General features: G+C 44.4%; 1 protein-coding gene across 1 annotated transcript in view; it reads left to right on the top strand.

Moving 5' to 3' along the window:
• The window catches only part of POLR1B (RNA polymerase I subunit B), a 330,217-nt gene that overhangs the window by 199,622 nt on the left and 112,931 nt on the right, over positions 1-17,664 (top strand). Inside the window, exons 8-9 of the mRNA XM_078649044.1 lie at positions 3,560-3,731; positions 3,949-4,230. Coding sequence (XP_078505170.1) covers positions 3,560-3,731; positions 3,949-4,230 — 454 coding nt within the window. The remainder of the gene's footprint in view (positions 1-3,559; positions 3,732-3,948; positions 4,231-17,664) is intronic.

Here is a 17,664-nt window from a genome sequence, read left to right as displayed (position 1 = left end):
TGCAGGGGTAATGGATGTCGTGATCAAGAACGATTCAACTCTGCCCAAGGTATGTCATCACTGTGACCCTATGTGTGTGAGGAAAGTTTGCAGACCGGTTCTGTTCCTTCCTAAACAACGCCTCTTTTGATATTTGTGGGTGTGCTTCCAAAATTGTCCAGTTTAAATCGTTGGTAGTATGATTGTGTTCAGCAAAGTGAGCACACATCATTGTGTTGGTTTTTATGCATCTTGTATTCCTTCTTTGCTCGGTGATTCTAGTTTTGACAGGGCGGATAGTCATGCTTATGTATTGTAACTGGCAAGGGCAGTTAATAAGATAAATGCAATTACGTGTGTTACAGTTTGTGTGTTTGTTTTGCTTCAAAGTCAAGGTGTTGATTAGTGTAATTGCCTTGGTTGCCTTCGTCAAGGGACAAATTGCACATTGTCCACAGGGGAAATGGCCTGTTACAGGTGGCAAATTCCACATTGTGTTCTGGGGTGGGGGCGTCTTTATTCAGGGTCTAGTACTAATCAACAGGTCTTTCAGATTTGCTGTACATTTAAATACAAACCTAGGTGTGCTGGGGGCATGATCACCTACATGGAGAATATTCCAATTTTTTTTATAATTCACCTGATCATGTTAGATTCTGGTGTAAAGGTTGTTACACATGTCAAATTATCGTCTTTGACTCTTGGTTGTGTCTCAAGTAATGCCTCTGTTAGTGTTACGGGCTCTCTTCTGAGCAATTCTTATTTTGGCTACTGGGTATTGTCGTTTAGCTAAGTGATTGGCCAATTCCTATGCCTGTGATTTAAAATCCTCCAAGTTACTACAATTGCGTCTTATTCGCAGGAACTGTCTGTAGGGAAGGTTTTCTCTTAGAGCTTTTGGGTGGAAGCTACTGCATAGGAGTGGGCTGTGACTATCTGTTGGTTTTTTTAAGGTGATTGTTTCCAGTCTGTTGTTCCGTCCGATCATTCGATCCAGAAACGGTAGTTCATGGTCAGAGGTGGTAGCCATGAACCTGAGCTAGGGATTAAAGCTGTTGATCTAGAAAATAAATGTGGGGATCAAATTAGTATCGTCTTTCCAAAACACCAGTATGTCGTCAATTTAACGACACCACAGGGAGACCTCATTCTTGTAAGGGTTGGTGTCAATGAGCACATGTTTTGTCTGGATGCAATGCCATTCAGTGCTTGTTGAGAGGTGAAAAGGATTTCTCAAAAAATATCTTTGTCTGAAGAGAAACTAGGAGTCCTGCAAGATACCCTTCAACCTGTTCAATGAAGGTGTAGGAAGCTCAGAATAAAGGTTAATGATGTAGACTTCCCTGGCTCACTTAATAACGCATACAGAGGGGCGATTCTGAGATAGTAAAAGTATGATCCTGACAGTATCTTCAGAGGCTGAACTCTTCAGTGATGTCCAAAGGGTACTACCATGTCACAGCACGGTTCTAAAGGACTCACAGATTAGAGGGGTCTGATTTTCCGTTACAGGGAATTAGCATACTTGAATATCCTTAAGAAATACTTCTCTACATGTCAGTGCAGCACTTCACCCGAAACAGGTCACTTGAGATTAGCAAACATTCAGCAAGTACTATGGTGTTGCTGTTAACTAAAATACATTGGTTTTATTCCCATTAACTGGCCAGCGTCCTGTCCCACATTCCTGGTGTGGCTTTTCTGATTCAACTTAGGGTTTAAATAATAACAAGGGATATATATGACTAGTAACAGGCACAGCCCGATTGCATAAACTTAACAAAGGTCCTTTATCAATTTAAAGTTGAAGTTACACACTGGCGTGAGCTCCTACTGTCATTAATGAGACATGCCACCTTATATAAATAGTCTTTCCACCTACTCAAAGGGGTTTTCTGTATCTAGTGAAGATAATGTATACATTCTGAAAGACATCTGGACATTTAAGTACCTTTTAGGTCTAGCCTAGCCGCGCGCATGCACTGCTCTGCGAGGCTTGGTGTAGTCTCTCTGTGAACTTTGGCCACACCCATCTCGTGTAATTCGCTCCTTGTAGTGCCCCTCTTAATATCTGCCTGTTCTATGATCCCTTTGTTGTCTTTGTCCTGCATTTTGGCTGCTTGTTTCTGCCCTGGCCTCTGAACAATTAACATGGATCAGTTAAATGTGTACCACTTATTCACGTTTTGCACACTACTTTCGTTTTTCTTTTAGCAGGCTCACCATTCCTACATTACCTTGCTGCCTTTAATGCTTTTGTTGGCACCCCGGCCAATGTGCATCTGTGGGATTAATGAGACAAAACTCCACCCACTTTGCGATTCTGTACACATTTGGTTTTGTGTAGACTCGAACCTGATTACACAGCTTCAATGTCAGCCGTCCTAGCCATTAAGCCACACCGTCTACATTCATTGCCAATCATCCATTTCATCTGCTTGGGCGCGGGGAAGACCCCTTTTCTAGTTAAGAGCTTGTGCCGACTCTCGTGTGCGGGGTTTGCTGTAAATGCGCCTGATGACGACCCCTTCTTCCTAAGGAGAGCGGCCCAGTAATCAGATTTGGTATTTTAGGAGGGTTTATGTAGCATCTAACTGCCCCTTTCCTCCAAGGGAGCTTTTAGGCTCCCGAACTCCCTCTCTGAACTCTACAGCTGACCAGGTGTGGACGCTGTTGGTATGCATTTAATATGCGCACCTCGCATTCACGGGGCACATCCCCTCGTTCAATCTTCTGCCATCCGTTGTATCTTTCTTCATTCTTTACGGATTTGCACTTCCTGCTTTAAGGAATCAAAAACTTAAGCGTGGTGCATGAACCAGCACTTACCGCCGGAACCTTTGTACGTAGCGGTCTCTGCTGACACCTTCTGTGGCCTGCGTACCTTTAAGTGAACATTATTGCAATGTCCCAGCAGGCCCTCTGCACTTCCACTTTCCCGGGGTATGGTCCAGTTCCAGCTCTCCCCACTAGGTACTGACATCATGCTACCTGAGCATTCTTCCTAGGGATGCTATATTTCACTTTGGTTTGTGTCTGTAACTCCTCCGACCTAACAAGCAGGGCCTTACGAGTTGAAAAAAACGTGGCGAGGGGGAAGGCGGTTTCTTAAATGTGCGGGCCTATGTATTAAAGGGGGGGGGGGCGGAGGGGGGGCTTAGTGTGACGCTCAACCATAGGTTGGTGCGTCTTTGAGCTTTCTGTTTACTTCCTGCCAATTATTGTTAGCTCTTTAAGATGAAGCGCTGTACAACAGTAATATGGGACACAAACAATTACAAAAAAAACAACATCCTGTAAATAGCTAACACTCTTATAAGGTCCTAAAGGCAAGACCTTTTGGCTGTGCCAGTGCTTGTTTAATGGTGAGTAATGCATTTTAAATTTCAAATAACTTAGTAGGATGTATTACAGAAAAGGTATTGAGTAGATAAACAGGAAAGAGACATACATTCTATGAAAATAGTAATAATTGTTGCGGACTGCTGATGCACATCTGCACATAAATTGTTGTATTGGAAGAGTGGTAACATTGCACCTAACAATGAATAAATGTTCATCAGGATTGTTTTTTCTTCAGGAACAGATGGAAGCCTGGTTGTTGTCCGTGAGGTTAGCCTTAGAAAAGAAATCTCAGAAGAGCACAATCACCATCACGTCTGATAATCTCATGAGGGTGTTCAGTATGGGGAAAGACGTCACGAGATACAGCGAGTATCTTCTTGCGACTGGAAATCTTCGCTCAAAAACGGGTAAGCTTTGAAACAGATTTAATTTGTTTTTCCAGGAAGCACGTGGGCTGGGGGTGGTTTTAAATTTAAAATGTATTTCTATGTATACTGCATGACTGACGACATTTCTTGCATTAGTGTGCCTGGAATGAAGTGCAAATTGTCATTTTACTAAAATTTTGCCTTAAACCAACCCAGCGCTTTTCATTCATTCATTCATTTTACGTGTTTTGAAAAGGTCTGGGTATGCTGCAGGACACTGGTCTGTCGGTGGTGGCTGACAAACTGAACTTCATCCGCTACCTCTCCCATTTCCGCTGTGTACACCGAGGGGCTGCGTTTGCTAAGATGAGAACTACCATGGTGCGACGGCTGCTGCCTGAGTCCTGGGGGTTCATGTGCCCAGTGCATACTCCTGATGGAGAGCCCTGCGGACTCATGAACCACATGACCGTCATCTGCGAAATAGTGACCCAGACAACTAACACTGTGCCCATGGCAGCTCTTCTATGTTCCTTAGGTAAATATGCATTTATTTGTAAACATGATAAAAACAAAGACATTCACAATTTACTAGTTCTTGTTGCTTTGCAATAATAAGAATTATGCATTGAGCAGGAAGACAGGTTTATTTTTCTGGGGGGATGAGTTCATGATTGTATTTGTTTATTAAGAAGTTATGTAAATGCCACCTCTTTCTGTGAAGTTGGGAGTACTTTATTGGAATCATGTATCTCTCTTATCCATCACTTGAAGCCAACATTTTGTAATGCCACTGAAAATTAGTCCATTATGGTAAAACTGAGCATAAATTAGCAAGTTTATTCCTCTGGAAGAACGAATCCCCAGAAATGGTAAGCAAAGTTTGTAGAGTGAAAAGTCGCTGGTCATATTGAGGTGTGCAGCCCTGCTTCTTAGTTAAACAGTTTGCTTTATCCTGTATGTTTTCCTGTTTCCCAGGACTCCTGACGTATTTTATGTATGCGTTGTAATATTCTCAATTGTCCATTTTTAATTGCATTTTGGAAAAAATGTCCACCCAAAGTTTGTACTGTTTGTTTTGGGTGACGTTCTTCCTCATGTGCAGGCTGAGGTGCGACTGATAGTAGCTGTTCTACAATTGCAGGGTACAATCCTTTTTCCCTGCACCCACATTGCAGAGACTGCATCCCAGCTCTCGCCGGTAAAATCTGTGTGGTCTATCACATTTGGACATAAGAATGGGCAGTCCTGCCAAGCGTCACTCAACAGGTGTGACACACACGCATTTCAGTGCGGTGATCCGCATCACCGCACTGAAATGCATGGTCACGCATTTTGCCACCACTGTGCCATGCGCGCCACCAGCGGCTCCTGGCAATATATCTGCACTGCCCAGGCTTCCTGCTGTGTTCGTTGAATGCGGCGCCGGCGGCTCGGGGCTCTGGCTGGTCTTGGTGAGGTCACAGCCGGCGCGGTAATGTATCCCGCAGCCGCTGTAACATGCGCGCCCGACCCAGTCTGTCTCACCGCGGCCCGAACACCCGGGCAGACTGCGATGGCCCGAGTGTTTTGTTCGCAACCCCAGAGCACCAGGAGGACTGTGCAGCTGAGCTAGCCGGCCCGAGCTAGCCTGATACGGGCGGCCGGTCACAACAGCGAGAGGCGAGCTAGGCGGACGGAATCGCCTGAAATGCAGCTGCTCTCACGTAAGTGTGCAGTTTCTAGCCCTGAAGTTAGAGAGGGCGTAAATAGAGTACTCGTTGGCAATAAATGTCAAAATGATCTGTGCCCCCGGCTTTGCATTCTGACCTTCTCCGAGTTCAAGGCAAATAACACTTCACACTCGCATCCACACACAAACTTGCACATAGTCAGTGAAACTTGCACACGCGCACACACAACGTGCACGGCATGACACCTTTCTCAGGCCTGCTCAGCTAATGTAAAATGATTTCTCTGTGCCGCATAAACACTCACTTGACTTCTACCAATCACAACATATGATTTTCCATATAATTGCCCACTGGCTCGACTCGGCTGCCATGCCCCAAATGTCCGTCGTGCATGCTGCAGTCTGCTGCAATTAGTTTTGCCTTCGCTGTGGGCCAGCCAACAAACTCCAATTGTACTTTACTTTATTCATGCTAGGCAATTAAATCCGGCGCTCAGGGGAGGCGGGTGGTGTCGCTTGAAGGTGGTGCCCGTGTTTGTGAGGCTTTTGGTGGCAGGACTTATACGTGTCGTACACAAATGTCTAACTAAAACTGGAGTTGAAGTGCATCAAAAGTACTTAGTTATCGGAGCATGTGGATGGAACGTGGAGCAGAACTTTCATTCTGTATATTAACTAATTCATGCTAGGCGGCCTCAAGTTGAACCGGCCATTCCTTGAATAACTTCAGATACACGTGTAAGTGTTGAGAGAGACTCGTTAGTAAAATTATATCACTACAGTGCCCTAGCTGCTGGCTATGCCTGAGACTTCTCTGTCCCTCAACCTGAGGTCTAATGCCTTTCTGGTGCTTTGCAGCAGTTTTACAATTTTCTTGTTGCTCTAATTTAATTCATTATATGTTTCCCTCGTCTTCATTGCTGGATTTTGCGAGGGCAAAGGTGTCACTCCTAGTCGTTGAAAAGTCACTCATAATTCTACTGACATTCTGAAAATGTCACACATAGCCATCTGAAACCTTGGCAGCTATGAACGGGGTACCACAATTCTGAAGCCTCCCTTTGTTCTTATCCCCAAAAGTTATATGGCTCTTCATATATATTAAATTGTAGTTGGGAGTTGCCATCTCCCTCTCACAGCCCCAGTGCTTTTCTCTTCTCCTCATTCATCCCAGAAGTAGACATTTTATATCAAGTGTATGCCTCTGCTTTGAAATAATTTCCTCAGTAAAGGAGAAGGAAAGCTTCTTTGTATCCACTCACTGAATGAAGCGAGTCCCAACATACCACTCTGTCTCCTGGAAGTGAGACACCAAAACGAAGGAGAGTGACAAGGAGCATTTGGCTGTTTTTGTGCTCGCCAAGAAAGCAATAGCCCAACAACAGCCCCCGATTAGTCTGGCTTGGCCTGATTCACATAATGGTAAACATGGCTGTGGGCTTTATGGATTGCCTGCTAACCCCAAATAATCCAAAATGGCTGTACCATTTTATAGATGGTATCCATGAAGCTGATTAGTAACAATGCACTTGAAAATGATTGGTTGCCTCCATAGGTTGGGGAATTGCTTCAAATGTGTGTGTTCATGTGGCTTGGGCCCATTTGCCACGGTTTGTTACCTCTTTCACTTCAGTGGTGTCTGTGCACCTCTGTGCCAGAGCTCTTCAATTTTTTCCATAATCAGCATTAGGTTGTTCAAGCACGTATACCTCTTTGGTCTCTGTGGGCACCCACACATTATAGTGTTTTTCTGTACATTCTGGACTATAATTTGGTGAAAAACCTGCATCGTTATCTCATTGGAAGCAGAAGAAATACGGAGATCTTTTCATTTTTTTGACAGATTTTCTCTATTTTGTCGTATTTTTCAATTGGACAAACCTAATTATTGAGATGTTAGCTACGGAAAATTTGCCCTGAATATCTTGAGTTGGCTAATACCTAATATGCGTGGGTTTTCTTGGGGTATGTGGTCTGCACCGTAAAATCTATAATATTAGTGTAGTTAATGAAATTGTATAAGAATCACTTTTTGAAAGTGATTTTTATTATTTTCTTAGTACATCACAACAGTACGACTGATCTCATTTATAGGATGCTCACAATGTATGAGTTATGCAGATTAAACTAATTGTGTATTAATGATCTATTCACAGTTATTTAAAACAAGATGGAGTTATCACCATTATCTAATATTCTGCAATTAGATTTCTCTCTACTGTAATTAAAATAACTCCACTACACTTCATCTATCTACCATAAATAAGCACTTCTCTTGTTCCCCTTGACAAAGCATTCCTGTGTCACGCCCTCCATTAGTTTGATGATATGGGTCCAATATTGTAAAGCAGCATTGGACCAGAATAAATGCAAGAGATCCGCCTTGTGCTACTGACATCTCAAAATTTTATTAGGCGATTCTGCTGATATTTTGTTAATAATTGACATCTGGCATCGTTAGAAACTCTCCTACTACGTTAGCCTCTGTTAGTCCGCGTTGCTTCCAAATATTTGAACTACTTCTTCCCTTATAGAGATTTATTATGGTGCCTTTCTTCTAATTCTCATTATGGTCGTTTCTGTCACTGCCTTTCTGCTACTTCCCATCGGCAACAATAATGACATTGCCACATGCGGTTGTGGTGTGCCTTCACCAATGGCCCATTTTAGGTTTAGTTTAGGTTCCAATGACTACATTTAACATCAGGAATTGTCCTCCTGGGAGTTCGTACTGCTCTTAAACTTTAACATGGATGTAGTTTGTTTCCATTCAGCGGTTGACCCAATTATTCCACTCTCACTGTCCAAATGCCTAGATCAGACTGGTTTGTCAATACTGCAAAATCTGGTAGGCTCCACAGCAGTAGCTTGTGGGCATATACCACTTTTATATGTATGATAGAAAAGCCCTCGTTATCAAATACGTCTAACTACCCGCATCAGTTTGCCAGCAAACCTCTGTTTAGTGTTAGGTCTCAAAATTAACCCTGATGTCTTTTTCGCTTCCATAGAACGTTTTGCTTCCTGGGTCTTCCACAACCTGAACCCACGTTGGGACCTATTGAAGTTGCGCCATCAGCCAATACATTTCAAGGTTAAAGGGCACCTAGGCCTCCCTTGTTCCAGAGCAGTTATTTCCTCTGCGAAATCTTATATCTTTGCCCTCTCTATACAAGATCAGTCAGTATCCCATTAACCAAATCAAATAATTGTGTGGTTGCTCTTGCGTAAGTTACATTTGACTTTATCTGTTTCATAGTGGTACATTTGGCTACCTAGGTAATAAGTCTTTATTTGCTTCCAAATTTAGCTGCAGTTTTGGAAAATTGCAGAGGACAAGCAAGAGGTTTCTAATGGTGGCCGTTGTACTTCTCACTGGTACAAAGCCAGATTGGGCTTGGTATATAAAACCTATTCAATATAGAGATCTTCTGTTTTTTAACGCTTTGCTCAGGTTTGTAACCTGTGTTGAGCCTTGAAAGAGGTCAATAAGAGGATCTATCAACGGGTCGTTCTGACTTGGGGATGAGTATAAATATAGGCTCTGCTGTGGACTAGGGGAGAAGGCCTTTCAAATAGTCCTTTATGTACAACATTGGTAGTTCTGTCAAGTCCTGCTCTGGAAGTACCATAAAACTTCAACGAAAGCCCAATCCCACTGTCCATATTTACAGATTCTAAATCCTTCATCACCATTTTCTATTTACTCCATCTTTGCGGCGGCATCTTATTTCTTCAATTTGTGATGCAGACGTTCTGGCTTTACCTTGTGAACATAAAAAAAGTATTGTTCCATCCTGTGTTCTCTTGGGCATAAAGTATTCTGTAATTTTATGACATCAATTTGTTAATCTCAGTTTGTGAGAGCACCACCTGCCCCCATCTTTTTCAATCCCAGGAACATTTGGGGCATATCTATAGCAACCCATGCTAATGAGGTCCTTCATTTAACTCCCTCATTATGTTCTTTAACCCCATATTCTCTGAAATCAAACGGGTGCATTCAATTAAGCAATGACCTCGTTTATATTTGTCCCTGGCTTCTGTAGCTTGCACTAATATCCAGTCTGCTTATCCTAGCCTGTAGAATTTTTCTATTAAGTGAGTGTATTAACACCATGAGCATTTTACAGGATCCAGTCTCTCATATGTAAGCCTTACTTGTGCCCCACTTTGGGAGTGTTTCCCACCGGGTCCTCTTTAGTATTAAAGTATACTGTTATGAGACCTCATTATATCCCAAAACAGAGTCCAACAACCGTGTATTTTGTAGTCTCCATGTGGGAATTTTTGCAGTCAGCCTTCCCCTGCTCAAACATATAATCTAATGGGGAGGGGTCTGTAACATCATGTCCGGCAACAGTGAAAACTGTAGGATACTATGTAATATATAATGTAGTGTATCAGTAATGTACCCCAGAACTCCTGTAGAAATATTCTAGGATCTCAACTATTTCTAGCGGCCTGTTTTACATTGTACTGCAGTCTATTGGCCCTCGGTCAACTACTGTTTTTTCTGTTTTATATGGTATGAAATACCAGTATCCCTCCAAACCGAAGTATGTAGTGAATTATAGCTGCCCCCTCCACCACTTGCAAAATCTTTTGGTCAATTGTGTTCCTTGGAGACATGCTATGTCAATACCTCTTCTGCCTGTGTAAGAGTGCACCTAGTACTGATTTAACAGGATGCAAAGCTCCTTCACATTTCAGGTCATTATCTTGTGTCCATTGATATATTTTCCACTGTGTGCTCAAGTGGACTGTCCACAGTATTTATCATGGAATTTGTGGTTGCATTTTTGGTATTATTCCCCCGGGAGATGCTGTGTTCTGTCTTCACAGATACCCTCCTGTGGGCTCTGTCTGTATCTGATAAGTACTAAAAGAATTAACAGAAGATCTCCCTTTCTTCCTAAATATACTATCCCCATAAAGCGTCCCCCAAGGTGATGCTTAACAACAGAATCACTGTTTATGGTGCACTGTTCATTAGATGACAGATACTGAACAAAGAACTAGATGCAAAATATAATAACTATGTATTATCTCTTTGTGGTACAATCTAAGGAATCCTTTGGTGCAAGCCAGACATACTTGCTGGTAGCAGAACACTCTGAACATGACGTTTTGTCAGATTTTTACCAATTTGTTTTCTCTAAAATATGGTAATTCCCTCCAGTCTCCCTCACACTGGAACATTTCCCTGCCAAAGCTTAACACCTACGTTTGTTCCTCTGTGTCACCAGAGCGTAGCGGTATCAGACAGGTATGGGTTGTCTGTGAGTTCAGTATTCCTACAGGCAATAAACTGGGTGTTTCAGATTTTGAGCATTTTAAAAGCTGTTGCAAACGAAACCTCAGTTTAGGTTGTGTTTTGGTCCGATATCTCCCCGAGAATCTCTTGTAAACGTCAAAATAAGAATGAATAAATAATCACAATTTCTTCTTCTTTCTGTGCTGGAAAACTCCAGAACTTCAAGCAAGTGTCCTATTTTCCAATGCTCCCTCACTTCTGATAAAAATGATACCCCAAATATGTGTGTGCCTACTGCACAGAACAGGATTTGGCCAATCCTGTGACCATGGAAAGTTGCCAATGACACTCTTCTGATTTAGCAGTTATATATTTGGCCTGTTCCTAAATGTTACAGCGTTTCCTTACACGTTAAGTACTGGGTTTTTTATTATAGTAATTTGGGGACTAGTGGTGAAGTTTTGACATTCAGTTGCGAACCCATATCTTTAATAAATGCTGAGGAAAATTACTTTTAGAAAGATACATTTTCCCTGCCTAACATTTCTGTAGGCTAATTTGCATTTGCTCTCAAACTTTCTCCCAGCCTGGGATTAGTATTTGAATGATTGTAGAAAATGGGTGAAATTCCTCCACAGAGCAAATAAAATACTGACCTGAATGGGTAGATGTGAGAAGTTGGCCTGACAGGTGATGTTTCCAATTCTGGAACCACCTGATATCAGACCAAACAATCCCTTATGGTGTCTGGTTGTAAGTCAACCTTGTTAGACAAGCTATCCTAGGGGTAGCATGGACTAAGCAGCCTAAAGGCTTAACTTAAGAGGTCGTGTTAAGCGAGCTGTTTTACCACATACAATCCTGTAATATCAAATGAAAGGACACCACACAAGTATATATTATAAAAATATATGTATTTATTACTAAAAACAATCCCCAGTATTCTTTATGAATAAAGGGGCACAAGCGTTAAATCAAAAGCACAGTTTAAACATACAAAGTTGCACAAATATGGATGAGGGCGGGGGGCCACTCAAACCATATACTAAACAAGTGGTATAAGAGACACCACTCGAACAGTGGTTAGGCCTAGGGCCTAGGGAATCGCTGGGAGCAGTCGGGACAAGCAATGCTGAAGTCGGGAGAGGCCCACGGGATTCGGGTGCAGTGCGGAAAGCGCACGCATGCACCAATGTTAACCAATGGTGCGTAAAAGTTGTAAAGTTAAAGCTTAAGGACACTTCCGCTGAACCTAGAGGAACAAAACTTAAGACACAGACCCTAGAGATGTGTACCAGTGTGGGAACACCGGCGGAGCAAGGTTACCTCACCCACAGGAAGCGGGTGCACAGGGTCGAAGTTGAGTCGGGTTTCGTCACGCAGGCTCTTGGTGCTTGAAGCTGAAAGGGCTGCAGGCGGGGTGAAAGAGAAGTGTCCGGTGGAGTCCAAGGGTGGACTCGAGTCGAAAAGTACCTGAAAGCAGAGGGGACAGAGTCTGGGTCACTCAGCAGTGACCAGGGTGGAACCAGGACGGAACCAGGCAATGTCGGGCGCAATCAGGTGGTCGTCGAGGAGCTTCTCTCCGCTGTCACGTGGGCTCTGGGGCATCTACGACGTCCAGGAGCAGGTCACGATCTGTCCCACGCAGGCTCTCGCTGTCGGCTTCAAGATTGGAGCAAACAACACTTGGCAAAAGCAATCCACGCGGAACCGGGAGATTGCTTCTCACTCGAACCAGGAGGGTCAGAGTGGGGGCTCCTTTTCAGGGGAGCTGGTGCAAATCTGGAGCAACCAGAATCGCAGGTCGAATTTCAAGTTTCGTCGGCACAGGGGCCACAAGCCGGCTGGCAAGTGACCGGGCCAATGCGTTGAGCCAAAAGAAGCAGAAGGGCCCCACGCAGCACTCGTCGAGTGTGGAGGGCTGAACTTCGGTGCAAGTGTGGCTCAGGGTTGGGGCTTCTCAAACCCCGGTGTACAGCTTCGAGGGTCACTCGTGGGCTGCACGGTCAGCGTCTCGTGGTCTTTCCAAGATGGCGTGCCCCACGCTTCCGGTCGCCTCCACGGGTCTCAGCTCTGCAGGGACTGTGGATCGGGCTGTTAGAAGGCAGGCAAGCTTGATCTCGTCGATCTCTGTCGCTCGAGTTCCGGCGGGAACTGCGACAAAGCAGACGTCTATGGCTGGATGGTGCCTGTTTGCACAGGGTGGTCACTCCTTGACCACAAGGGAGATTCTTCGGGTTTCTACGTCGAGTAGGATGTCGAAGGGTCCAGAGTTTCGTTTCTTATGTTTCATCAGGATAATCTGAAGTGCATTGGCACTGCTCCCAGTCTTATACTAATTTTGGGGGCTGGATTACCTGCTAGGTCCCCTCCTATGGGTGGGACCCAGGAAGTGGGTGGATACACCCCCTTCCTTTGATCCAGGCCGCCCTGGCACGAGGGCCGGAGTGCCCCAGAACCGGTTTGGCCGGATTATGCAAGGGGCAGCCTTGTGCGCCCCAAGCAGTGTCTGGTTTCTTTCAAACCTCCCTGCTACAATCCACTATCTCCTGTCTGGGGGGGGTGGTAACACCTCCCTGCGACAGGAAACCCTTTGTCCAGGCCCCATTTGGCTGAGTTTCGGTCAGCTTCAGGGGGTCAGACTCTTGTCTGTGGCAGAGGCATCCATTTTGTGGATCTAAGGTCCTTTTAGAAATTAACCGCATTTAAGTAAAGTAACATGTCTTACCCCTCTAGAGGGGTGGAATGCTATCCCCGTCGCCAGAACTGGCGAGGGGATAGTATTCCAAATCGTATGACACCTTACACGACATGTTTTGATAAAGCCAAACCAGAGTTGCTATATAACCGCGAGGATTATAAGGCACTTAAGAGTATATGGTATGGCATTACCCTGAAACAGCTTAGGGAGTTGTTCCCGACAGCTGCAGACAGGCTCAGCTCATGCTAGAGCTCCATCTCACATCAAACCACGCACTCTGCCTCCAGGATTGATGAGGCCTTCCATAGGAGTGGCTCACAGGTTCATATGTGTCCAGATATAGGTATACTATATCTAAGTAAGGGGTGATTACACCACCTTACCCCAGCTGAGTGATCAGCCAGTTGTGTCAATTTAAGAACCAGCCAGGGGTGGCAAAAGATATGCTGCAGCCCCTGGTAGGCCTTGGTGGCCCCTATGCCCTGGGCACCTATAGTGCATTAGACAGGGGCTGACAAGGAGTCCATTTCCAATTGTCGTATGTGCCTATAGCACATGTATCATTAATTTAGTGAGAGAACAGCAGGCTGGGAGTCTGATCAGCAGGCCCACAGCCTCAGTAGTCGAAAACCAGTGAAGCAAAAAGCAAAAATTTGGGGTGACCATAGGATAGCAGACCCTACTATCCCCATAAAGCGTCCCCCAAGGTGATGCTTAACAACAGAATCACTGTTTATGGTGCACTGTTCATTAGATGACAGATACTGAACAAAGAACTAGATGCAAAATATAATAACTATGTATTATCTCTTTGTGGTACAATCTAAGGAATCCTTTGGTGCAAGCCAGACATACTTGCTGGTAGCAGAACACTCTGAACATGACGTTTTGTCAGATTTTTACCAATTTGTTTTCTCTAAAATATGGTAATTCCCTCCAGTCTCCCTCACACTGGAACATTTCCCTGCCAAAGCTTAACACCTACGTTTGTTCCTCTGTGTCACCAGAGCGTAGCGGTATCAGACAGGTATGGGTTGTCTGTGAGTTCAGTATTCCTACAGGCAATAAACTGGGTGTTTCAGATTTTGAGCATTTTAAAAGCTGTTGCAAACGAAACCTCAGTTTAGGTTGTGTTTTGGTCCGATATCTCCCCGAGAATCTCTTGTAAACGTCAAAATAAGAATGAATAAATAATCACAATTTCTTCTTCTTTCTGTGCTGGAAAACTCCAGAACTTCAAGCAAGTGTCCTATTTTCCAATGCTCCCTCACTTCTGATAAAAATGATACCCCAAATATGTGTGTGCCTACTGCACAGAACAGGATTTGGCCAATCCTGTGACCATGGAAAGTTGCCAATGACACTCTTCTGATTTAGCAGTTATATATTTGGCCTGTTCCTAAATGTTACAGCGTTTCCTTACACGTTAAGTACTGGGTTTTTTATTATAGTAATTTGGGGACTAGTGATGAAGTTTTGACATTCAGTTGTGAACCCATATCTTTAATAAATGCTGAGGAAAATTAACTTTTAGAAAGATACATTTTCCCTGCCTAACATTTCTGTAGGTTAATTTGCATTTGCTCTCAAACTTTCTCCTAGCCTGGGATTAGTATTTGAATGATTGTAGAAAATGGGTGAAATTCCTCCACAGAGCAAATAAAATACTGACCTGAATGGGTAGAGATGACTCTTATGAATCGCACATAATATGCGGGGTGTGAGCATCCTTTTTGACATCACAGTGTGAAAGGCAGAGAACAGGATGCCAAGACAGTTCTTTTGTATCCATTGTCTGGTTGCTGATGAACTCTGTTTTGTTATACCAGACTTCTGACTCTGGGTTTATTTTAATTACACTGGCTGCCCCGACTGGACCTTAGTGTTTGATGTAGGAGGACACGAAGAATACCATAGTCGACCCGCCTCGCCCCATCCACCCCCACACACACATGCCTAGCCCTCAGAGCTTTAGTGTGGCCGGAGGCTCTCATCTTGGAAATGGCCAAAGTGGGTAGGATTGGCCCCGAGTACTTTTATCCATTGGTTAGCCTGTGTCCAGGAGTCCTGTTCACCCACTAGAGAACACTCCCAGATTGAGTAAGAACAGAAGAAGACTGGACTTGCTCCCTATGACTTGAAAGGAGCCCTGAAGACTGGACCTGCTTCCTCTTGTACCCATGACAAAGTAGTGTACTCAATGGGTCATAAGACTGATGTTTTGTTCAAGCTATAGTGATACAGCAATCTATAAGAAATCTTTCCTTTAACTGACCAGTGGCAACTGGACCTGCACAGGACTCTGCTGTTGACCTCTTCCTGACACTCGAAGTCCTTAAGTCCCTCACCTGTTTTTGACAGAGCTGTGGAAGTGTGCTCATGAGGTGGATTGAGACTTAAAGGACTAAGTCAGAGGTGAAAACATTGACAAGGACAGACCAGGTGGTGTTTTGCCCCGTGCTTCATCACTACTATGTATCTCCATAGTCTGTGCATAGTGGGTGTTGGCTACCTGTGGGGGTGTGGGTGCAGACCCTGGCAACAGCATAAGGCATGTGCCAAACTTTTACTGCATCTGGCTGAAGATCGTGTGCAGTGATGGTTTGATGCTTGCAGAAGGCTGGGTGCAGGGCCTTGTCTAAGCCTAGGAATTGAGTGCAAGTCCTAAGGCGGATTGGGTGCAGGAACTGGGCGTAGGCTATGAAAGAGATATGAGTCATGTCATGAGTGAGTCATTTAATGTGTCATGAGTGATGTTATATGTGTGGTCACAAGCTCCGGCAAGGCGCTGCATCCAGCCCTGGGGAAGCATCAACTCTGCACTGCAAATAATTTTCAGTCATAGTTGGGACAAATTTGCCACAGGGCTTAGACTGTGACCAGGGTCTGTAACCACCTCTCCAGAAGCTCACTATGCACAACCTTTGGACATATACAATGGAGTTTGTTTGCAAGGCCTGGTGTCCCACCTACCCCTCCAAACAGTAGGGTTTGGGCAGGGGGCTTGTCCTATAGCTAGCCCCTGCTCCCAACTCTCCCTGACCACTTAACACTACTTGCTGAGCCTTCAGCCCTTCACAGCAGAGGTTGACACAATTGTTGAATGATGTGCCCAGCCCTCTACAAGTAACCCACCCCCAATGTACCCATCCTTTGGGTGAATAGAAGGTAAAAGACAATGGCATCCATTTAAAGTGCTTCACTTCTGAAATATCCAATTTCTGTTGCATCTTTTCAAAGCATACAGAGAAGCGGTGGTACTGCTCCTCATTCACATAGCCTATAGCACACTATCAAAATCATTGGTTGATCTCAAAAGTAATTTCAATGTTATTTAAATGTAATCAGAGATGTCATCAATGATGTCATTTAACGTCATGAGTGTAATGTGTGAGACCATAAGCCGTGTATTATGAGAGCACAAGTTATAGTTAGCAGAGGCGGCTAGTAAAATTTGAAAGTGGTAGGTTGTAAGACCAAGCCGTTACCCAGGTCAGCCCTGCCAAGTTTCTCAGGTCTATGTGAGGCTAGCTGTTCCAGTCAAGGTATTTTTATGCATCCTGGAAATTGGTGTTTTCTTAATCCCCCTTATATGAAAAAAAGTCTAGGAGTCACAGATTGAAAAGCACTTTGATTGAGAAGCTAATCACATAGAGGTGGACTATATGTAGCACCACTCATTTTTGTTTCAACTGTATATAGAGGTAGGGTGGTAATGAGTAGGAGATCCGTGATGAACACAGATGGGGCAGGGTGGGGCCGGTGCGACCTCCAAACAGGGGAGAGCAGAGATGGTGGCAGGGAGTGCAGCGGGGGAGGGTAGAAGTAAATGAAGAGTGCACTTGGCAGGATAGTGGAGGCTGAAGGTGAGAAGACGGGAGAGAAGAGAGGAAGACGGGCACACTGTAAAGGAGAGGTACGCAAGAAAGGCAGGAGAGCAAAGAGGGAAAAGAGCGAGAGAGAAACGGAGAAGAGGAGCTGGGACACCTGAGTGGAAGAAGGAAACTGGGATAGAGGTGGGACAACAGTAGGAAACACGGGATGGAAAGTAAAGGTAGAAGAAATGAAGGATGAGACGGGCAGAACAGGTGGTAGCATTGGCACAACAACGGAGAGCAGGGTCGTCGTACAAGACCCAGAGAGAGCAGGTACGAGCACCCCGTCCACTCATTTAACAGTCTGCTTAAGCGCTCATTGCATAATCCGTGGCAATATATCACAAGGCCCTTCTGCCCCTGGCTAATATAGATTGGATGCTTTCAGCAACCACCCCAAGTAAAGACCCGTCAATTACGGATCCCTATAGTTCAGAACCCACCGCTCCACCGGGCAAAGAGCAGAT

This window comes from Lissotriton helveticus, chromosome 6 (assembly GCF_964261635.1).
Source record: "Lissotriton helveticus chromosome 6, aLisHel1.1, whole genome shotgun sequence".
NCBI classification, from domain to species: Eukaryota; Metazoa; Chordata; class Amphibia; order Caudata; family Salamandridae; genus Lissotriton; species Lissotriton helveticus.
The sequence above is the reverse complement of the archived record's forward strand: the minus strand, read 5'-3'. Positions and strand labels throughout refer to the sequence as shown.